This window comes from Onychostoma macrolepis, chromosome 21 (assembly GCF_012432095.1).
Source record: "Onychostoma macrolepis isolate SWU-2019 chromosome 21, ASM1243209v1, whole genome shotgun sequence".
NCBI classification, from domain to species: domain Eukaryota; kingdom Metazoa; phylum Chordata; class Actinopteri; order Cypriniformes; family Cyprinidae; genus Onychostoma; species Onychostoma macrolepis.
The window spans coordinates 3,418,161-3,441,838 of record NC_081175.1 but is presented as its reverse complement, the minus strand read 5'-3'; the positions used below and the strand labels follow the sequence as shown (position 1 = coordinate 3,441,838).

General features: G+C 33.6%; 3 protein-coding genes across 5 annotated transcripts; 1 reads left to right on the top strand and 2 right to left on the bottom strand.

The window, feature by feature from the left end:
• Window positions 1-453: 453 nt before the first annotated feature.
• brcc3 (BRCA1/BRCA2-containing complex, subunit 3) lies at window positions 454-4,359 on the bottom strand. 2 transcript variants are annotated; one of them, XM_058758825.1, is made up of 8 exons: window positions 4,122-4,358; window positions 3,909-4,028; window positions 2,520-2,607; window positions 2,337-2,425; window positions 2,188-2,243; window positions 1,746-1,877; window positions 1,612-1,655; window positions 454-1,250 (listed from the first exon to the last, which is right to left on the bottom strand). In XM_058758825.1, exons 1-8 carry the CDS (start codon window positions 4,224-4,226, stop codon window positions 1,102-1,104), a joined length of 783 nt encoding a protein of 260 aa, XP_058614808.1. In that variant the 5' UTR covers window positions 4,227-4,358; the 3' UTR covers window positions 454-1,101. The 2 variants fall into 2 exon arrangements, with proteins under 2 accessions (XP_058614808.1, XP_058614809.1); XM_058758826.1 differs by having other exon boundaries at window positions 1,178-1,288; window positions 4,122-4,359.
• A 303-nt stretch (window positions 4,360-4,662) lies between these two features.
• cmc4 (C-x(9)-C motif containing 4 homolog (S. cerevisiae)) lies at window positions 4,663-6,595 on the top strand. Its single transcript, XM_058758829.1, has 2 exons — window positions 4,663-6,183; window positions 6,279-6,595. The coding sequence occupies exons 1-2, from the start codon at window positions 6,126-6,128 to the stop codon at window positions 6,419-6,421; spliced, it is 201 nt and encodes a 66-aa protein (XP_058614812.1). The 5' UTR covers window positions 4,663-6,125; the 3' UTR covers window positions 6,422-6,595.
• On the bottom strand, window positions 6,596-11,165 carry fundc2 (fun14 domain containing 2). 2 transcript variants are annotated; one of them, XM_058758827.1, is made up of 5 exons: window positions 11,034-11,165; window positions 9,135-9,282; window positions 8,979-9,054; window positions 8,753-8,881; window positions 6,596-7,407 (listed from the first exon to the last, which is right to left on the bottom strand). In XM_058758827.1, exons 1-5 carry the CDS (start codon window positions 11,044-11,046, stop codon window positions 7,330-7,332), a joined length of 444 nt encoding a protein of 147 aa, XP_058614810.1. In that variant the 5' UTR covers window positions 11,047-11,165; the 3' UTR covers window positions 6,596-7,329. The 2 variants fall into 2 exon arrangements, with proteins under 2 accessions (XP_058614810.1, XP_058614811.1); XM_058758828.1 differs by lacking the exon at window positions 11,034-11,165 and adding an exon at window positions 10,036-10,181.
• Between the last annotated feature and the right edge of the window lie 12,513 nt (window positions 11,166-23,678).

Genomic DNA, 23,678 nt, shown 5'->3' with positions numbered 1-23,678 from the left:
TTTTGGAATAAAAGAAAAAGCAATAATTTTGACCCATGCAATGTATTTTTGGCTATTGCTACAAATATACCCCAGCGATTTAAGACTGGTTTTGTGGTCCAGGGTCACGTTTTATTGCCACACATAGTGATGCTATGCAATTAGTTTTACATTAATACAGTAAGTAAAGATTAGTGTGGCTTAACTTAATATTCTAAATAATATTCTAAAAACAACAGAGTGTTGGACAGGACTACAGTTAAAACAACCCTCAACCCACTTTCAGTTCTTCCAAACTACCAGCTAAAATATTCATATCTGTATTTCATCTGGAAAAGCTAATCTTTATGACACCTTTTCTACTTCTAGTCTAAGTGCCAGACTGTTCAACCAGGAAGCTACTTGACATTCACAGAAACATTCAGCAACAAGTCTAGACTGAAAATCTGCATGTAAATGACAAAAATGAATATAGATGTTTTCAAAGTGTTACAGAGTTTAAGATGCTAGAGGTTTGATTTCTAAACACAGATTCCAAAATGAATTTAGTTAAGGAGAGAAAAGAAATATTCTGTAATTATAATGTAAGTCGCTCTAGATTTCATGATCATATATTGTTTAAAGAATCATAATATTTAGAGATTCTCCCTTTTATTTCACACTGTCATTTTAAATTGGCATGTATGTACATTCAGAGATTTACAGCTTATATATAAAAAAGAAAAAATAGCTTCATTAAATAATGTCTGTCACTGTCACGTTTACAGAACCATCAAAATCAAATCCGTAATAGAGAAAAAAGAAGATAAAGCAACCAACAACCTTTTTAAGAATATTCAGTGAGTATACATACTACTACTAGAGATACCAGCATGTAATACACACACACACATATATAATATATAATATATATATATATATATATATATATATATATATATATATATATATATATATATATATATATATGCGCTGAGGTGCCAAAATGTAAAATTACAGACATCCTGTCTTTGCCCTCCCAGTGATTCCTGATCAAAATGTGGCAGCAGGCCAGAAAAAAACAGTGCTTTCAGTGCAAAAACTTAAGAAATGCAAAAAAAAAAAAAAAAAGAACTATTCTCCTTATAATGAAGCCAGTTCTTGTGTCAGTTGCTCTTTCTCCTTCTGGAGTTGGATGATACTTTGTTTGTTCTGTTCCAGTCGATCTTCCAGCCACTGCAGCAGCGGGCCGCTAATGGCCGACATCTGACTGCACAGGTTTTTAGTGAACACTGAGAAGCACACATACATGCAAATTACAAAAGCACAACTGTAAAAAAAAAATGGTTCTGAATGTTACACACTTCACATTTGTGAAATAAACAAGGTTAGTCCCACACTATACACAACAATATAAATAATATATTAATTGACAAATTATAATTTATTTGAAAACTAATTTGCATTATTAATTGAATAATTGATCTTCTATGCCGTTTGCATATGGAATGTGTTTGACTGATCTTATTTAACAATCTACAGCTGCTTCACACTGAAAAGATCCTGTAACACATTCATTTGTGTGCAAATAAGAAAACAAGTGTCATGACTATTTTATTCCTTCAGGAAATACAAAGTAGATTTCATAATTACCTGATCCATTATGTATCTTTGTGATTGGATCCAGATGAGTTAAACTGAAATATTGATGCAAAAAAATGATTGCATGAGGTCCCGAGTAACCATTTACTAAGTTAAACAATCTGAAACATATCCACAAGGAATACCTGTGAATCCTTCTGTATGTATCCTGTTCTTCTTGACAGAGGATTCTGGGCAGTTCCACGGCAGACTCCAGACATACTTTCCCGATGGCTTCATGTGGGACTACATGAATGGGGATCTCAATCCGCTCATACCTTGTCATAAGCAAAGAATGCAATTTCCATATTTATGAGCAAAAACACTGCACAAAATCTATTTCTCATCAAATACTGAGAGATCAGATAAACAAAACATGCCCTACCAGTCAAGTGTGGACACACACACATTTAGATTTTTGTTTATGGAACTTAATAAACGAATAATCTAAAGTCGCATGCTCAAATGCATGAAATTAGTTTGTAGACAAATACAAATTACGTCTAAGTATGATGTATGGATCTGAGTTGCAAATCTAAAAATGTAAAGCTTTCAGTTATTCATTTAAATACAAAGCAGATTATTTACTCTGAGCCTTTCTGGGCTTGTACTGACTGGAAACAGGTGTACAGGACTCTACCAGTCTACAAGAGAAACAGAAAGAAAAGTCATGGTAAAAACGTGACAATAAAATAATAACTCTTCAGAATCTCTTCAAGATGATGGGCTTCACATACCTTTGTGTTTTTATCTTCTATAAAACATGAGAAGATGAGTCCTACAAAACCCTGATCCATCATCTGATACATTGCTTGAGTCCTAACATCTGTATAATGCAAGAATAATTGGAATTTTATTCAAATAAAGGGAAGATAATAATGCATAATTCCATGCATTAATTAAAAAAAAAAAAAACTTACCAACATGTGATGGCCACACAGTGATGTGTGGATGAGAGTGGTACCAGCCCACAACTCTCATGGGACGTCCTGTCATCTCAGCCAACCTGTGCCTCATATTAAGAAAATGGGCTAAAATAACATCAGGATTATGCTTTATGACATATTTCATTAAGAATCATTTTGAACATTATATTAAGGCTTTGTGAATCAGTAAATGATGTGCATTGATATATGAACATAATGGGGTCCAAATGTCTGAAACCACTAGTCAACTAGTGATCAATCTTTTAATTAAAAACTTTCAATTTCAGTCTCTATTATTCAGCGTGATCTGTAAATGTTACAAATTTGCTTGACTGGTGACCTAGAAATAGTGCAGAATACTGCATCACAGTTCTTTTTTTTTTTATATAGTTTCAAAATCCTAATGTTCTTTATTTACAAGCATAAACTACATTTTGAATATTAGATTTTTATGCGTTCTGTACAACCCTGTTTCCAGAAAAGTTGGGACATTTTGTAAAATGCAATAAAAACTTGAATCTGTGATTTGTTCATTCTCTTTGAACTTTAATTAACTGACAAAAGTTCAGAGAAAACATCTCCCAAGCTTTCACTCACCAACTTAATTGTATTTTTCAAATATAAAAAAAAAAATTGATTGAAATGGCTGCATCACACTCCAAAAAAAGTTGGCACAGAGGCATGATTTTAACGGCGTTGCATCACTGTTCCTTTTAATTCCATTTTTAATTGTTTCTGATTAGCATACTAGTTGCTGCAATTTTGCAGGTGAAATTTTTGCCCAGTACAAGACTTGACCTGCTCAACAGTCCGTTGTCATCATTGTTCTCCTCTTTGCGACGCCCCATACATTTTCAACAGGAGACAGATCTGGACTTTATTTTTTATATATTTTTTTTCAGTTAAATTGAGGTTAAAAATAATTAACTAATCACAGATTCTTGCTTTTATTGCATGTTGCAAAATGTCCCAAATGGAGTTGTATGAAAACATGAGTCAAAGTTTCATGACTTTCTGCTAAAAAGTATTAAATATTATAGCAATGTTTGGTATTGAAAGCTATTATTGAAACGGTTACCTAGAACATTATACATTTCAAAACAAATCAGTGGTAGTGTTTGATGCATGCCATGGTACTGAATGATTACCACATCTAAGTAATGTAGTTAGTTACATGGTTCTTCAGCCTAAGAAATACCATGGTATTACCGTGGTACTTGTCCAAAAGCATGCTACTGCTATAGAACCAGGTTTTTACTACAATGTTTATGTGTTGCAGAATGAAGAAAAATAATAAGAAAAAAAACATAAAAAAATGTAAAAAGATTATTAAACCAAAAATAATGCATATACTATATGTAAGAGAGAGTATGTGAAGGATATCTCCGCTTCGGTGGACGCTGCTGACAGCTGCTCTGGTGATATCTCCACTCTGTCTTTCCTCTTGTCTGATCGACGCAGAATTATGACAGAATGAATGTGCACAATGCGGTTTGTGTCCACCTGTTGGTCATTTACAGAGTTTCATAAACACAGCTGTTGTCGTTCACGCAAATTTATACAAAACAACACATCACAAGCACAAGAAATTCAAACCTCGCCAATGCAGAGCCCCATTACTTCCTCTTTCTCCGTGCTCAGAGCATGATTCATACAGACTAGAAATGCGTCTGACTCTAAATGCACAGCGTTCACTGCCATTATATGAAGTACAATCTAACACTTTATGTTTCCTCTGATTTGTTTGCGTTTATCACTGTACAACACTTCCACAACAGCAAAGCGCATGCGCTACATTCAATTCCTTCCGACAGGAAACCGGAGGGGGAAAAATCACATGGCAATCAGCTGACTTACGGTGACCGGGAAGGGACATATGTTTTATTAAAATGATAATTCTTGATTTCAGGAATGTAATCTTTACTTGTCACATAATGGTAATTCTTGATATCACCAGCAAAAAACTCAAATTCTTGATATGAACAATGGCTTCACCCACAGACATCAAATTCTTCATATCAAATTTTGAATTTCGGCTAGTAAAAAGTGCAAATCTTAATTGACTAGAAAAATAGCACAGTAACTTGCCATTCACAGATAGGTCTTTCAAATAATTAAATACTAGGCTATTTAAAATTCCATTCTGACATACCACAAGTCACTTTTATTTGTGTAGCACTTTTTACAATACAGACAGAGATGGGTAGATTACTTACACATTGTAGTTGATCATTGTAATTGAAAACTGTAGTTTGTAATATAATCCAGGTTACTCATTTTAGGTAATGTATTCTGACTACTTTTTCGATTATCTAGGCTTCTTTTTATTTAACTCTTTTAATGTTACTATTAAACACATCATATTGATATAAAAAGCAAAGACAAATCAAATATATTCAATTTTTTTTCATATCAACATCATAAAATGCATTAAACATTACATTAAACCATGGGTTTCCAAAACTGGGCTTAATGTAGGCTAAGAACTGCAGTGTGAGTTGATAAAATAATAATAATAATAAATAATAATAATAATTAATTATATCATAAAAATGTAAAATCAATTTAAACACTTGAACTTCATCTGTATGTCAATGTGACCATTAAGCAACATTGAACTGTAAACGTGTGAATGTGTGGTTAAATTATTAAACTTTTAACTTCCTTAAATATTTCAAGTAAATAGTTAATGTCAAAGGGGTTTGACTGACAAATATGTTTGGGAAACCCTGCATTATATGAACAAACATTATTAAACATGAAAATACTGTAGCAATGACATTACTACATGCCCATAGTCTTTTAGGTCTGAAATATTTTTGTCCAGACTTCAATCAACAGTTACTGAAGGTCACTGGATCACCTTTGGCTCATTGTACACTTAATGTATCCAACAACAAAAAAATATATATATGAATGAATTAATGATGAATGACATATAATCCAGTATACACGTAGGCTATACCCTGATTTACTTTTCTTTTTTTCCTCTTTATTTGTGTAGGCTATTCTTACAGTTTATCGTTGTTATTATTATTATTATTATTATGACCGATAATTTTTATGTTCATTAAGAAACGCTACAGATGTCAACACTGCTCGTGGTTCATGATGCTGTAGCGCATATCTCCTGCACTAGAGGGCAACACAGAGCCACTACACCGAATGTGAAACGTCCTGCAGTTCTGATATGTTCCGTTTACTTCGCTGATAATAAAGCATAAGCTTAAAAAGCCACAAAAAGGAGTGTTGTTCCCTCAACATAAATCGAGATCACTATTAGATAGTCTTATTACTGGAAGATGGCAAACTTTGCGGCTCTTATCCTGAATCCTATCTGTCGCAAAACTGTCCGTGACTTCTCTTATAAAACAGCATTTTATTATTATTATTTGTAAAGTCTAAAAACATATCAATCTAAAAAGAATGGTTAATGTCAAGCATGTTGAAGATGAGGGTGTTTTCTAACCGGAAGAAATTTAGAGTTGCACCGTCAGCTGCACGCCGGTGACGTCGCTGTTTATGTTTACCAAAAAGTGACAGATTTAACTGGAATTATTCCTCGAAGCTGCAGTTTGGCTGTACGTATCTTAAAATAAGATGCCACAGAAAGATCCTTGTCAAAAACAGGCATGTGCCATACAGAAATGTTTACAAGGTAGCTTTATGATCTCGGTGTCAGTTTAACCTTGCTTTGCATGAAGACTACAGGCTAGCAGTTTAACCATTTTATGACTTTTGTATTTTTAACAGCCAACAAATACATTGAAAGCCTTTGTGAGGATGTGATTCAAGCCATGAGGAAGTGTTGTGAAGTCCATGCAGGAGAAAACTCTGTCTGCTGCTCTGGATTTGCCAAGGAACACAAATCTACAGACACAAAGACAATCATTTAATAGAAAGCTAAACAGTACGCATGTATATTTGCTGCAAGAGATCGGAGACGACTTTCATGGACATATGGAATACATATTCTTCAAAGACTATATAATTGTGTGGACTGATCACTGTCATCTTCCACTTGTGTCTTCATTCTTACAATCAAACTTTCATTAAATCATCAAACTGTCTCTGGCTCTCACTATTTATTCAACCTAGTAATACAGTTTAGGTATGAATTCAACATCTGGAATACTAACTGGACTTAATATAGGTGGAATATTATATCATGATGTGCTGAGCATTCGCTGCAATTTAGGAAAATAGATGAAATGTATTTCATAAATATCAATACAACAATCAAAACAAAAAAAAAAGACGAAAAGGCAAACCAGAATTGTTTAAAACCTGATTGTCTATTTACTTTGAACATTTCTGTCATTATTAATTAAAATTACAACTTTTATTGACCCCTTGGTCTTTGAAGTAATGTCCAGATTTAATACAAAAAGTTTGAACATCAAGTTTGAACAATTAAATGCACTTAGCTTAATCACAATGACATAAAACCGCAAGTTTAGATATGAGTTTTTAAAGGGCCAATTTCAAATGTTTTAACTATTTACATGCTTAAACAAACTGACTTAAGTCTTGTGTCAAAAATAGTTTGTACCAAAATAATATAGCAAAATGTTCAAATAAACAAAAATGTAACAGGGGCTTTAAGTACAAACTAAATCAATGCACAATCAAAAAAACTGAAAGCATACATTCTTAAATGTTTCCTTATGATCACGTCCTAACATTCTACTGTTGATCTAATAAAGGAGTGCTGAGTTAAATACAAGCTGCAATATCACACATAAGCTGTAATCTGATGTTTGATGACATCCTCAGAGTTTAAGACGTAACAATGAGAGAGATCCTATGAAGCCAGACCAATCAGAAATCCACCAGCGAAACCTCCTGTGAGAACAATGTTGTTCTTGACAAAAACTTGCACCTACGTGGAGAGAAAACATTTAAATTAATTCAACACAAGGGCACAGTCCCTGCTGAAAATCAATGACAGTAGGTATCAGCACACTCTTCGTCCCAGTCATGTCCATTCATACACATGTGAAGGCAGGAGACTGGAAACTCATGCAAAGTTCATTCAAACTTCACTGTGCTCCAAAATTTATTTATGGTGAACTCTGACCAGCAAATTCACATCACGTAAAGACGTGACCAAAGCTGCAAGTTTTGCAGTAAAGTGCAATATATTGCATATTTTTACATGTTGGGTGTATTATATGTTAACTTAAAGTGTGACTTTTCATGTGCACAAAGCCTAGTGTGACTGCAGCATTACAAATATCAGATGAAATGTTTGGCAAATAATGTCTGGGTCAATCTAGTCAAACCTTATTTTCTCCCCAAAATCAAGAGAACAAAAAAGTAAGAAATTGTATTTTGCTTAGAAAAAAAGACGACTAATTTGTGGACCATTCTGATGTAGTTGACATGCCAAGTAACAACATTTCACCCAAATTCTCACTGATGCGGTTGTGGGGGCAAAAATATTTTAAAAAAAGTTTTAATATGACCTGAATGTTTTTTCTTAGATTAGGGTTTTAGATTTTTCAGGGTAACCATCTGAGAAATTATCACGGTGTATGGTATCACACAAATGGATCTGATATCGATTCATTTGTAAATACTTCAGGTACATATGAAAATCTCCTAGTGGAAAAAAATCAACTAATGCTGTAAACTATACAGGGAACCCTATTACTTGGTGCATTAATGTAATACTAAAATTACAATTATGAATATAATACCCCACACGTATTATAAGAAACGTATCATGACATTTAAGACATGCGTAAACAAATAATTAACAGTTTAAGTAAATAAGCTACTCTTTAGTGTTTTAGCTAATTAAACTATAAACATTGGACAACTTTTCTGAGGTAAATGTACATTTCTGGATTGGATTACTGAAAGTTTTACTCATGTAAAAAGGCACAGTCTAAAAAATTAGACTTGGGATTTAAGAACTGATATCAAGAACTGGCATCAGCCTCTCTGACATTTTCTTCAATATGCGTGTGTGTGTGTGTGTGTGTGTGGCTTGTTGAGAGTCTGACTGGCAGTCGAGGGGAAAAAAGGAGTGCATACAATATTATGCATTCGGTTGCATTTTTTTTCTCAATAAGCAAATATACACAATTTGATATCAATTACAATACCATGATCTAACGTGATAGCGGTTTACAATGAGTGTGTGTGTTTTGGAGCACATGAGGAAACAGAATATTACAATTACATAAATGCAAATACAAATTCCAACAGTATTTTCTTACCTCATTAAACTTTGTTCTCACTTCTTTAGGAGGCTTGTCTGAACTCAGCTTCAGCTGCTTCTTTGCCTTGTTCACATCTCGCTCAACTCTTTTCCAGTCTATTTGAATGTAGCCTGTGTGATGAGCTATCTGAAAATGTATTGGAGATTGCTTATATCTTTAAACAATCATAAATAATATACACTCTCAACATAATTATGATAAGCACTTGGTTTTTACAGTTTACCTGGAGCAAAAAGAAGCCGCCTCCGACAGCCGATGCAGCCAGCTTCCCAACTTTCTGAAACAAGTACCCTGCACACCTAATAGAAGCACAAGAGCAAGCGGTTTACTTATACTCTACTCAGTGTTTTGATACGCATCAACATTCATAATGACTTACCAGCCGCTCACTCCTCCAATGGCCAACTGTGTTGCAACGGAGTACTTCTCAGCAACAGGTCCAGAGTTATTTTTGCCGAACATTTTGTTCCACCATCTTTGTTTCTTGACATGCTCTGCCAGTTCCATCACATCAAAGGTTTCAGTGTCTGTCATAACACAAGAAGATCCAATTTATGTAACATTTAAATTAGTACTGACTTACAAACCACAAGTTTCAATATTCCAGATAAGGCTGTTTCATGCTACAAAAGGGTGACAAATGAGACCACAATGAAGAAAAGCAAAATGTATTCTTGCCTCTCTTTGATGTTGAGCACAAATGTTCTAAATGTATTTATTTATTTAAATTATACTTTCATTTGTTTATTGCTTTTTGTAATTTTATGTATTTATTTGTTTTTTGGTAAAAGACTATACCAAACTACTTAGTAAGGTTTTTTTGTTTTTGAAGAATTTAATTTGTTAGTTTATTTTAATGAGACTCTTTTTTTTTTTTCATTATGTATTTACTTTATGCCTACATAAAAATATCACAATTCATTTTAAAACAGAAATTGAAAACCTATTCAAATTTTTATATTGTATGTTTTATATTGTATGTATATTACATATACAACATACACAATTACCAAGTTAAGTCTGTCATAACTTAAATATATTGGGTTTCTTCTTCACACATGTATGTGTATATATGTGTGCATGTGTGCATATGTGTATGCATGTATGTATATATGTATATATATGTGTATAGTAAAAACTTAATTTTCTGTAAAGCTGCTTTGCAACGATTGTATCGTAAAAAGCGCTATACAAATAAACTTGAATTGAAAATTGAATTGAATATATATATATTTTTTTAATTGCATGCATGTCATTGTTGCTGTTATGTTGAGTCATACCTGAAGGCGTAGAAGCAAGTTTAAAGTAAGCATTAAGTCTACTTTAATGTACTGTTGTGGGTAGAAACACTGGCTGATACAGCGCAAGGTCAAGGAGAAAAGCAGTTAGAAAAACCAGAAAAACAAGCAGATTAAATGCAATGGCACTGTTCTCCATCCAGGTGGGATACAGGAGCTCCCAGAGAGAACTATCACTGTGAGCACTCAGCATCTTTACGTGATAACCCTGGCTAATGATTTAACCTTGCTGGATTCCAGACATAAGCCAGTCACAGAAATAGCACGCTACTGCAGCCAACAGACAGACCACAGTATCGCTTTCACATGCATCTGAAGTAAAGAGAGATGAGTTTGACATGTCATGACAAAACAAGTTTAACATGTCCTGAGTATGACTTGGAACACTCACAATGTCTATATCATTGCTAATAATGCAAAGCCTGAAGTCTTCTTCTTAGGGTGGATCTCCAAAAAAGCTTTTGGAGATTTTGTTTGTATACTGATCTTTTTGGGTGTCAAGCAAATGTTTCTCTGTCCTTGACAGGATAATTCCAGCAGGCTTTTAGGAGCTCATTATTTTTGCTGTTCTAGTAGGCACATCCAAGGTTTCTCTTATATAATCACATATAAAGGACGAGGGGTGTGTGGGTAACATGACTCACGCCACAAACATTAATTGGTTTTGCATGTGACTTTCTGTGCTTTGCTAGTGTGTGAATATGCGTGTTACAACGTTTTAAATGCTATGCAATTAAAATAATATCTCTTTATCGTTTAAATTGCTTCTATACGCGGTTAAAATATGTATTTTAATGTAAACTGTTCTACATAGCCTACTGAAGGACGTGTGTTTACACGTGTGTAATCGTAATTCAGCAACTCTGAAGGTCCTTTCGTGAGGATTAGGCTTGTTATAACGTCAAACACAGACATTTGGTAATATGCAGTATTATTTAAATGTGCATTAAGTGATAAAATAAGAAAAGCATGGTGCTTACCCTTCTCAGACATTTTCCTGCGTGTTTTCTATCCGGACGATAATTTTCGTGCGCATCCTCTGCGTCACGTGAACTTAACAGTGGGCGTGTTCGGCTTAAAGCGGCGATCGGCGTTTGACATCAAAGTACCGCGAGAGTGATTCGAATGCATAAAAGGAGCCGCATGCTCTCGCGGTACTTTGATGTCAAACACCGATCGGTCTGCGCCAAATGTTTATTTTGGAGTGAGCTATATATTGAAAAGTTTCGCAACCGATAATATTCAGTTTAGGGCACTGCTTCATTCATTTCTATGGTATCTGCAGATAGTATTTGGCTGTCTTGAAATTCAGAAAGTTATATATTATTTCATTCATTCATGTATTTGTTTTATCTAATTGGAATAGCGGGATCAAGTTTTTCTGAGGTTTTGAGTCAAAGTTCACTTGCACAAATGTTGCCAAAAATCAAAATCAAAAATAGGCTAATAAATAAAAAAATAAAAAAAAAACATTAAACTTTCCAAACTAAATGTCCTTTTTTATAACTGTCATGTGGGCAAATTGGCATGTGTATTAAATGTTATAAATGCATAAAATTTCTTATTTACAATGATTTGTTGGTAGAAACTGCTATGCTATGCAAAAAATATAGGTTCTTTGCAGCAATATGATCAGATGTATTGTGTGTGTTACATTATTTATTTATTTTTATTGGTGCAGTTTTCACAGGCAAGTTGTAAGTTTTCAAAACTCTTAGTACTAATCTCAAGTTTCTTTTTCACAACACAAATAAGTGATGACAAATCATCTATGCAAACTTTTCATTTACAGTAACTGCCTTTGTAAATGTAAATCATATTGCTATCAAACTTTTAATTTAGCTCTCTTCTCATTTAGTTTAATGTTTGTCTATGAAAGTTTAATTCATTATTTGGTAAATCTGTACATTTCTATAGATAAACAGTTAGGTTCATATATATTTGGACACTGACACAATTTTCATAATTTCGGCTCTGTATGCCACCAGAATAGAATTAAAATGAAACAGTCAAGATGAAATTGAAATGCAGACTTTAAGCTTTAATTCAAGGGGTTGAACAAAAATATAACATAAAATGCTTAGGAATTACAACCATTTTGACCCCCATTTCCAGGGGCTCAAATGTAATTGGACAAATAAATATAATCATAAATAAAATGTTCATTTTTAATATTTTGTTTACACAATATACATGTCTGCCTCCTGGAGAGTGTTCTTCTCTTGGCTGGATGCTGTGAAAGGGTTTTTCTTTACCATGGAGAGGATCCTCCAATTATCCACAACTGCTGTCCTCCGTGGACATCCAGACCTTTTTATGTTTCTGAGCTCACCAGTGTGATCTTTTTTATTTCTCAGAATGTACCAAACTGTTGATTTGGCCACTTCTAATGTTCCTGCTATCTCTCTGATGGATTTGTTTTGTTTTAGATGCCTAACAATTGTCTGTTTAACCTGTATGGAGAGATCATTTGACCGCATGATGTGGGTTCACAGCAACAGCTTCCAAATGCAAATGGCACATTTAGAATCAACTCCAGAACTTTTACCTGCTTAATATGCTAGAAATAACGAAGGAATAGCCTACGCCTGTCCATGAAACAGCTTTTGAGTCAATTGTCCAATTACTTATGGTCCCCTTAAAAATGGGGAGGTACATATTAAACTGTAATTCCTTAATATTTCCTCCAATTTTGATGAGAATACCATCAAATTAAAGCTCATACCCATATTCATTATATAACTGTAACTTGAATATGTTTTAGTCAACAGCTAAAATAACAAAAATTGCACCTTTGTCCAACAGGTGCATCTCAAAAAATTTGAATATCTTGAAAAAGTTAAACTTTAAAAATAAAAAAAAAGTGAAACTTGCAAATATTTTAGATTCATTACATGTAAAGTAAATTATTTCAAAAGTTTTTTGTTTTAATTTTGATGATTAGAGCTTACAGCTCATGAAAGTCAAAAATCCAGTATCTCAAAATATTAGATCAATCAAAAAAAGATCAATCAAAAAAAGGATTTGCAAAACAGAAAAGTTCAAGTTCTTTAAAGTATGTTCATTTATGCACTCAATACTTGGTCTGGGCTCCTTTAGCACAAACTCCAGCATCAGTGAGGCGTGGCATGGAAGCGATCAGTCTGTGGCTCTGCTGAGGCACTATTGAGTCTTCAGCTCGTCTGGATTGTTGGATCGACTGTTTCTCATCTTTCTCTTGAAAATATCCCATAGATTCCATATAAGGTTCAGGTCAGGCGAGTTCACTGGCCAATCAAGCACAGTAATATTATGGTCAGCAAACCACTTGGAAGTGGTTTTGGCACTGTGGGCAGGTGCTAAAGTCCTGCTGGAAAAGGAAATCAACATCTCCATAAAACTTGTCAGCAGATCGAAGCATAAAGTGCTCCAAAATCTCCTGGTAGACGGCTGCATTGACTTTGGACTTGATAAAACACAATGGACCGACACCAGCAGACGTCACGGCACCCAAATCATCACTAACTTCGGAAACTTCACACTGGACTTCAAGCAGCTTGGATTCTGTGCCTCTCCAGTCTTCCTCCAGACTCCAGACCTTGATTTCCCAATGAAATGCAAAATTTACTTTTATCTGAAAAGAGGACTTTGGACCACTGAGCAACAGTCCAGTTCTTTTTCTCCACAGCCCAGGTAAGATGCTTCTGATGTTGTTTCTGTTTCAGAAGTGGCTTGTTAGCCCTTTTCCTGAAGACGTCTGAGCGTGGTGACTCTTGATGCACTGACTCCAGCTTCAGTTCTCTCCTTGTGAAGCTCTCCAAGTGTTTGAATCGGCTTTGCTTGACAGTATTCTCAAGCTTGCGGTCATCCCTGTTGCTTGTGCACCTTTTCCAACCCAATTTCTTCCTTCCAGTCGACTTTGCATTTAATATGCTTTGATACAGCACTCTGTAAACAGCCACACCTTTCAGTAATGACCTTCTGTGACTTACCCTCTTTGTGGAGGGCGTCAATGTTCGTCTTCTGGATCATTGCCAAGTCAGCAGTCTTCCCCATTATTGTGGTTTCAAAGAACAAGAGATACCCAGAATTTATCAGAGATGGAAACTCGAGTCTGCCACTTGGTCACACTTAAGTCACATAAATAAAGACTTGGGACTTGACTTGGACTCGTGACTCGTGAGACTCGTAAAAAACGCAAGTCATTTGGTATAGGAGTTTATAGTGTTGTGTACACTTATTGTGTACATACATGCTTTTACATTGTACTTATATTTTTAAACATACCTATATGTAATTATATCTGTAATTCATTTCTGTAATTACATTTATAATTGCACTGTTGACCCATCCCTTACACCTTAACCCACCCTTAAACCTATTCATATCACCAAACCTGTTCCTAACCTTACCTGTATCACACCTCAATAGCAGCAAAAGTGTTTTGCAATACAGTATGAACACAATAAGTACAGTGTACTTATTTTTTGATGTAAGTACATAGTAGTTAAGGCCACCTAATATAAAGTGTGGCCCAAAAACACTTTTGAAATGTTTTACTTTACATGTAATGAATCTAGAATATATGAAAGTTTCACTTTTTTAAAAAAGAAATGAACTTTTTCACGATATTCTAATTTTTTGAGATGCAGCTGTATATGGACTTAACTATCCTGTAAAACTGCATGGTCTCCAACATGACTGATTTGAAACATGCATCTTGCATTGTTTGCTGCATAGAATTAAAAGTACTAAACTAAAATAATATCATACTGTGTTTTTGTGATTAAACCAAATGTTCTCACTACATATTACAAAGATCTTGTGCTTTGAAACAATTATAATGTGGACTGAATATATATCTAACTGCAATGAATTCATGAGATAAGGTTCTGAAAGAGTGACTAGCACTGTTAAAACACAGAAAAAAAACAAAAATGAATTTCCCTTATTTCACTTAACTGAAGAAAGTTTTTACACATTCAATTTAGTTAATTCAAAATAAATCTGTTTGGGTCAACACGATTTAGTTGGTTTAGGCCAAACTGATTTAAGTTAACAAGTTGAACATTCACTTTATTAGGTAACAATTTAAGGTGTTTTAAGGTGTCCTTGTTTCACGTTACATGCACTTACTATTATAATAACAATGAATTATGCACAATTACATGCAAGTAACCCTAAGCCAAACCCTAACCATATATTACTCAGTACTTAAATGTATAATTACACAACAAGGACACCTTAAAAATAAAGTGTAACCCTTTATTTTATTTGCCAAACTAAATTTTTCATTTATTTATATAGCCAGGTAACAATGAAGATGATAAATACTCCCTAAAGCAGTTCTCTAACCTGCCCATAAACTAAATCTAAATTTAGGTAAAGTGGGACACTTTTGGTTAAACTTGTAATTTAGTACAATTGATAAAGCTTGGCTTAATGAATATTAGATCCCTTTCTACGAAAGTGTTTTTTGTAAAGGATATTATTACAGAGCATAATGTTCTATTGTATGCCTGACAGAAACCTGGCTAAAACCAGATGACTGAATGAGTCTACCCCTTCAACTTCATGTCTTGCTTTCCTTTCTGCTTTCTCTTTCTTTTCCTCTGTATCTAATATTCCTGACTGCATATTCATTTTTGTTATGTAAAAAGTCATTTATACATGTCAGTTATAAAATAACAATTGATTATCGGTTTATTGAATGAATGTGAGTAGAATTAGTGAAGGTTCAAGGTCACAGGAATATCGGTTTACATATAGTGAGCAACCGTATAATCTAGAAATGAAAATATGAACATCAGAGGGCTTATACTTCCTTTCATGATGAGGGAGTCCTTCTTTGAGGTGTAGCCACAATCAACAAGGTCATACTGCTTCAGCCAAATTTATTTGATCATTTAAAGAAATGGTGTCCATTTAATTAAAGACCATTGTTATACTCTGAAAGTGCAAATCCATTGAGCACAGTGCAATCAAGTTTAAAGGCCCACTACATGAATTCACCCTATTACATATAAAAAGTATATGTAATAGCTTTGCATTTAAGATTTAAGAGTAATATTATTTAAGAGTTGTATTTTATTTTGATTGTACATGTTATTTATTTATTCATCTATTATTTTCATTTATCTGTTTATTTGATTGTTGGTTTGTTTTTTATATTTGTCGCAATCTCTCAAACCCTTTGCAGTTATATTATGAACCGGTTGGTATTGTGGGAATTCCCTGTTCTACATTCATGTCCACAATTTCCCTAATTTTACATCATGATGTTGTCACGGTTGGTTTACAGAATATACATTCACCGTGTCTATAATAATGTAACCATATCATTTGGGTTCAAAGATTTAATCACAAAGTCAAACACCAAACACCAAAAGGAGTTTTCAAGCATCAAAGCAATAAAAGTTTAATACAGCTTTAAAAAAGTTTCCTGTCCCACTTTATATTATGTGGCCTTAACTACTGTGTACTTACATTTAAATAAATCATTTGGTACAATGCACTTATTGTGTACATACATGTTTTTGCATTGTACTTATATTTTTTAAAATACCTATATGTAATTACATCTGTAATTAATTTCTGTAATTACATTCATAATTACACTGTTGACCCGTACCTTACACCTTAACCCACTCTTAAACCTACCCATACCACCAAACCTGTCCCTAACCTACCCGTATCACACCTCAATAGCAGCAAAAGTGTTTTGCGATACAATATGACCACAATAAGTACATTGTACTTATTTTTTGATGCAGGTACATAGTAGTTAAGGCCATCTAATGTAAAGTGTGACCAAGTTTCCCCATATATTTGAATGTGTCCTGTTTAATTTTTATTTTTCTTGTGCAAAAATACTGACTATCAAACATTTTTACCATGATTTGCAGAAGACACAGACTATGGCAAAAACTCAGGCATATTTGAACCAGAATCATTAGAAGACATTAAAAGTCTCTATTTCAGGAACACAGTACAGCCCCTAAAAACTAATTCATTGTCATTTTAAATCTTTGTCAGTCTTTACAACTATCCTTCAAATCACTAGGTTTTACCCATCAGCAAGTGTTTTTTAATCATTTAAAATACAATAAAATTTAGTATGAGCACTTTTCCTTTTATGTATTTTAATAAGTACAGGTCAGAACAATGTTGTTTCATTTTTACAAATATATCAGTTACACCGAATGACGATGGAACATTAGCTATTTCACCCATATTTTGACATTTTACGTTCACAAAAGGTACTTGAAACATTAAAGCAGGCACAGTACTTGCATTTAATATGCTATCTGTGTATTCAAAAAATGGGACGTCTCATCTTTGACCCTCCATGATCAGTTTTTCCGTTTTCAGAGAGGCTTCCATATCACTCACACAATGAGGGAATGAAACACTTGCTGTTATTAATATTATTTATTTTTCAACTGCACTTAACAAAGCAGTCTAAAATTGTCATATGATCATCTGGCTTGTCAATTTTAAGCAATATCTTTAATTTGATCAACTATTACTTTAATAAAACAATCTAGAACAATTTTCCTGTATTCTCAATAAAATAATTTCTTCATTTGCTTGTTTGATTTAGTAGTTTACTTTTTTCTTTCAGAGATGTGTTATTGAATATAGCTTGCAAAAGAGAAATGAGTATGCTTCTAAAACCATGAAAAGGGTTCCTTGAACATTTGTCTGTTTAATTGTGATTAGAATCAACATTTGAGTCTATAGAAATGACTGTATAAGACTCGTTTTTGACAAAATTTTATTTTGTTACATGAACTGTGTATACTGCATCATGGAATATAAAGCATAATAACTTTACAAAAGCAGTCCTGGTCACTTTATTCATGTTGAAATATGTTTAAAAAAAAAGAAAGAAAGAAAGAAAGAAAGACATAGAAATTCATAAATACAAAATATAGTTTGTAGTTTTCTTGAAGAACTTTTGATTGAAGTGTGTGAAATCTTTACTGACCCAGTAATCAGATGTAGCTGCATTTTGATATTAGACAGACTCTACACTGAGTACTGAGTAAGCAAATGATATCAGAGCAATCCTTGATCATATCCAGCACATATTCATTTCTCCATTAGATAACAGCAGCTGTGTAGTCCACAAAACGTCCTATAATCATGCAACCAATGTATTTGTAAATAATTAACAGGTCCGCTAATAATAATCCACCTCGACAGCTATCGAAGTCTCGCATATTCTTCTGTGGCTGTTCTCTGTTTTTTTTTTCTTTTCTCTTTTTGAAAGAGCTGTTCAGAAAAAGTGAAACTGATGGTGTCTGTTGGGGGGAATACCATGTCCTTATTATGCATGCATATAAGGTTATTTCCCAAAAGCATCCACGCTTACTTAATACAAACTGAACAGAAAAAGCATTCTTCATGTGTCTGTCACAATATTTGTGACATGGAGATTTTATGCAGAGCAAACATTGCTTATATGACGCTTCTTCAGCAAAACTCCTTTCTTTGTTCATAAACTGACAGTGTCTGTTTTCAGAAATGGTTGTGTAGGAAGTTAACAAAGATAATAGTTTGTGCAGCTATAATCAACAGAGCTCTCGAAAAGGTAAAACAGCAATTTGATGACTAAATTTGAGATTGAATTTAAAAACTACTTGTTTTTAGTAGTTCATTTTCTGAGGATAGTAGATGAGGTCTTTTAAGTCCCTCTAGAAATGACTTACTTCATCTCAGTGAGCCATCCAGCGTTGCGACGTCTTGTTCCTGCAGCGCTGCACATCTCTGAGCTCTTGACTGCTTGTTCAAGCGCTATAACAAAGACATTTGTTGGCTCAGAACCATACCTTTTTACCACTATACCGATTTCCACTGAACTCCTCACTTGACGTCTCACGCAAACTGTCTATTGCTCCACATCCTTCCTCTGCTGTAGTCTACTCCGAATTCTAAGAATACGGAAAAAGCGACTTCCTTGGTTGCAGAAGAGCTTGACAGCGTGTTGTGCCTGCACATGGCAGAGCTTTGTGCTTGTCTGTTCGTCTTATGAGAGTGTGTCGTGTGTGCGGGTGGCCAGAGTTTATCTGCCCTCTATAAATTTCCCCTGGGTCTCTCCCTTCACCTGGCTGGGAATTGTGTGTGTGTTAGTCACCTTACGAGGGACAGTCCCTTTTGATGATAGCAACACTTTCAATAAGCATCGCAGGCAATACCTTGGACAGGGACTCTTGCACACTTCTAAAGATGAATGGACGGGGTCCACGCTGAGATACCTCTTGCAAGAGTTCTCAACAAAAGAGTCGCAGAGTTTTAGCAAAATATTGCTTCTCCTTTTTTCTAATTAATTACATCTGGAGATCGACGAGTGAAGAGTATTTATTTCGTTTTTATACGTATGTATGTATTTATTTAATTGGATGACGAAACAAACTCATTAAAATGAAAGACATTCCCTTTTTAAATACAATAAATTATTTTCATATGATAATTTACAGAAAGAAGACAAGAATTGTATCATATTAAATAAAAAATAATTATGAATAACCAAACCGATTGAAATGAAAGACATTCTCTTTTTAAATAAACTATTTTCATATGATAATTTAATTGAAAGAAGACAAGAATTGTAGCATTAAATTAAAAATAATAAATGTACAAAAATAATTATGAATAAACAAACTAATTGAAATGAAAGACATTCTCTTTTTAAACACAATAAACTATTTTCATATGATTACTTTATCGAAAGAAGACAAGAATTGTATCACGTTAAATAAATAAAAATAAATGTACAAAAATAGGCTAATTATGAATAAACAAACACATTGACATGAAAGATTCTCTTTTTATATACAATAAACTATTTCATATGATCATTTTAGCAAAAGAAGACAAGAATTGTATACTATTAAATAAATCAAAAATAAATGTACAAAAATAATTATGAATAAACGAACAAATTGAAATGAAAGACATTCTCTTTTTAAATACAATAAACTATTTTCATATGACAATTTTATCAAAGTGTAGATAAGAATTGCATCACATTAAATATAAATAAATACACAAAAATGTTGGTATGAAATTAATTCAAATTTCAATGTTTTTCTGTTAATTGAGACAACAGAACAAAGAATGAACCCATACTTAAAACAATTTTGTTATCTAATGTGCTTGATGATGAAAAGCACTTTCGATGTTGTCTCATATCGAAGGTGAAGAAAAGCATGAGAAACACATATCTACTGTCAAATGTATATGTCTTGTGTGAGACCATTACATCATTCTGTATCTCATCATTCTGTACTTATTTGACCTTCTGTGGGTTCTGCACTGATGTCATCATTCTGCTAAAAAAAATCTCATCTTAACTGTCCCCAAAAAGGCTTCTATTTGCATAAACATTTTGGTGAATCATAAAGTTCCTTGCCATCTAAAAGAGGGAGTGTGGCATACAGGAAGTCAGAGCAAAGTTTGTGAGTATGGTGTACAGGAAATCAGCGCAATGTTCATCACCATCCGTCATCCTAAGTTGCAGGCGGGGCCTTTTTTGTTTATTTGTGTATTGTCTTTGATGTTGCCTGGACAGATTTCAAGTCAGGTTTATTTAGATAATGCATTCCACGATACACATAGTTTCAAAGCAGATTTACAGATTGGATTTCTATAGTGTAATGCTGTATGCATCATCACCGTGATCTTGTGACCAGCCTTCTGTCAGAAAGTTATTCCATAATTCTTTAGTCCTTTAGTCCCTTAATGAACCAGAGGCAATTGTGGCTTATTTTTACATTTTAAAATAGGTAATTAATTAATTCATTTTAAAATAAATATATTTTTTAATTTGTAAAAATTACATCATATATATGTTCTAGTATGAATGTATGTAATATAATCCAGACATACTACATTCTTCATGTGCTCATTATCCTCTATTGTGACCTCATGTGGTAATAAAGTAGAGAGAGTTCATCTAAATCTAAAAAGTAGTAATTAGTAAGTCATCCAGGTATATTTGTGAATTCTGACATACTGCTCTTCTCACATACTGTTTTCCTCCCACAATTCAGGGAAGACAAAAGCAGGCAAGAAAAAAATACTTCGGTATACTGACTTTTGTGAGTAAACAGCTGATCACTATGAATTGACAGCCTGTCTAATCTTTAGTGTGTTTAAACACTATTTGGGAATGACGTTTTCATAAAAGAAGTCTCAGAAAATGTTGTTTTATTTTAACTTAACTTTTATTTTTATGTCATTAGAAAAGAATGTCTGACTGTCATAAAACTGAAATGCATCAAGTGATTCAGAATCAGATTTAATAATAAAATGTTTATCTGGTCAAGTCCTGTCAAGACTCTTGATAGACTTTTCAAGAAGGTTCAGTAGTGCAGTGGGCAACGCTCTCCCCCCAGACTTTCCCAGCTCAAAAGTAGGGGCAGATTTGTGGTTTCAATAATTCTACTAGAAGAAAGAAAGAAAAAAACAATAACACAGTATTCTCCCCACCCAAGAGGAGCCAATGCCAGTAAACCCAATGATGGTCATATTTACTGTTGAAGAAACTGAACTCCCACAGTTTACAATGTACTCGCTTGCTTGATTGCTGTTTAATTAATGGATTGTTAAGAGTACTGAACTGTTCTCATTAGGCTACATATTACAAAGATTTTTTTGTTTGTTTGTTTTGAAATTAAACTAAGGATTATGTGGATTGAAACATACATAACGTTAATGAAAGCATAAGAGTTTTGAAAGATTGAATAGCAGTGTGATCAGTTTGGGACTTTTGTTGCAAAGAGCTTTGAAAATATAGCTACACCTTTCATGTTAAAATTGCACCAAATTGAAGTATGTAAGTAAGCAAGTAAATAAATAAATACGTTAAATTCTGGTTTGACATTTATTACAAACACATTAAAGATCTACAATAAATTAGAGAGAGCTTTGGTGCTAACTAAATTAATATTTAATTCAATACTAATTTGTTAGTAGAAAAAAAATTTTTTTGGAAAAAAAATGATAATAATTGGAAAAATGGGGGATTGGTCAAAAACAAAACATTTCACACAAACTGACCACCAACCCCAACTTAAAAAAGCCTTTTTTATTTTTTAGCTCAACTGTCAAGGCATTGTGGGAATACACACGATTGTGGGAAATTATAGAATACATCTATGCTGCCTTCATTGAAAAGATATCTTTTTATTCCATTTATGCAAGAATCAGTCAAACTGAATCAGTTTGAGTGGATGGGGCAGATTTACAGGGAGTGCAAATTTGAATGTTATCTGAATAACAGTGGTAGTTGAAACAGCTTCAATGGGGTACTATATAGATAAAAATATTAACGGCCTGAGAACAGATCCTTGAGGAACACCTAGCTTCAGAGAGACAGTAGGCAACTAAAAAGTATACACTGAGATGTAGATCTCTCTATCAGACCAAGAAAGAGCAACACCTGTGACATCTACATCTGAGAGGCGGGAGAGAAGTAAATAAAGACAAATGGTTTCAAAGGTGAACTGAGGTCTAGTAATATAAGAATACAGAATAGAGTTGGTCTAGTAAAATTAGAATATCAATCCTTGAAAAACCCATTTTATCAACAATAAAATTACAATGAAAAAAAAAAAACATTAGACAAAATATTGCACTGAAGTGTCGTTACTACATTTACCACAAGGGGTCGCTTTTGAATCAATTTATCATGAATCTATTAGCACTGTACTTAAAACGTGTAAAACGCCCCAAACACGTCTAGCGTAAAATAAATGGTCTTCTCTAATAACAGTCAGTGTTTATGCAAATAGACTGCTTATGGAACCAGTGTGTGCTGCGTGTTTTATTTCATGATTCAATGTGTTACCAAAGCTTATCATCAACAATGATGATGAATATGAAGTGCATACGTGTTTTAATTCATGATTCATTATGTTAAAAACCAACGTTCATCATCAATTGTGACGAAGAACAAGAAGTGAATAAAATGAAATCATCTCAATCTTAAGCAAGGTCCTAGCTGGTTTAAACATGTTTTAGCTAGTTTAGATAGAATGTCACAGTCTGGTCAAATCCCTTCTATAACAAGGCAGGCTGGGAGACCATCTTCTAGGACCATCAATCTAGTTTAGGCTAGTTTAGGATGTTTTTAACCAGAATGTTAACACGTACGTGTACAACTTTCTATAACTGTTTGTTTCTCTTTGGGTCTTTTTTCATTATTTTATTTTCATTTATTGTTTTAATTTAAGAGTTGCACATATTTCAGAATTGAATTAAAAATGTATTTTGAATTCAAGCCTAGTTCCATTCTAGTAAATTTGAATTTGATGTTCATTTTCATTTTAGATGTAAAATATATTATGTTGTGTTTTACAAATGACAGTAAGTCATCAGGGTTTCTGAAAACATGAGGGTGAGTGAAAGATGACAGGTTTACAGGCAGTGAATGTTATCTGCATAACAGTGGTAGTTGAAACAGGTTGATGTACAAACTGATCTAGGGGCTGTGTATAGATAAAAATAGTAACAGTCCAAGAACAGATCCTTGAGGAACACCTTGCTTCAGAGAGACAGTAGGCAACTGAAAAGTATGCATTGAGATGTAGAACTGTCTAACAGAGAGACAGGTGGAAAACCAAGAAAGATCAACACCT

Bases quoted from the DNA above. Each gene is read 5' to 3' on its own strand.
- brcc3 (XM_058758825.1), bottom strand. From the start codon at position 4,226: ATGGCAGTGAACGCTGTGCATTTAGAGTCAGACGCATTTCTAGTCTGT. The intron at 2,608-3,908 runs ATATCCTTCACA...AATATGAGGCAC, and splicing joins CAGCGTCCACCGAAGCGGAG to AGGTTGGCTGAGATGACAGG. The intron at 1,878-2,187 runs GTAAATAATCTG...GCTTATGACAAG, and splicing joins CAAGCCCAGAAAGGCTCAGA to GTATGAGCGGATTGAGATCC.
- cmc4 (XM_058758829.1), top strand. From the start codon at position 6,126: ATGCCACAGAAAGATCCTTGTCAAAAACAGGCATGTGCCATACAGAAA. The intron at 6,184-6,278 runs GTAGCTTTATGA...TATTTTTAACAG, and splicing joins CATACAGAAATGTTTACAAG to CCAACAAATACATTGAAAGC.
- fundc2 (XM_058758827.1), bottom strand. The intron at 9,055-9,134 runs GTAAGTCATTAT...TGCTTCTATTAG, and splicing joins ATTGGAGGAGTGAGCGGCTG to GTGTGCAGGGTACTTGTTTC. The intron at 8,882-8,978 runs GTAAACTGTAAA...ATACATTTTCAG, and splicing joins GCGGCTTCTTTTTGCTCCAG to ATAGCTCATCACACAGGCTA.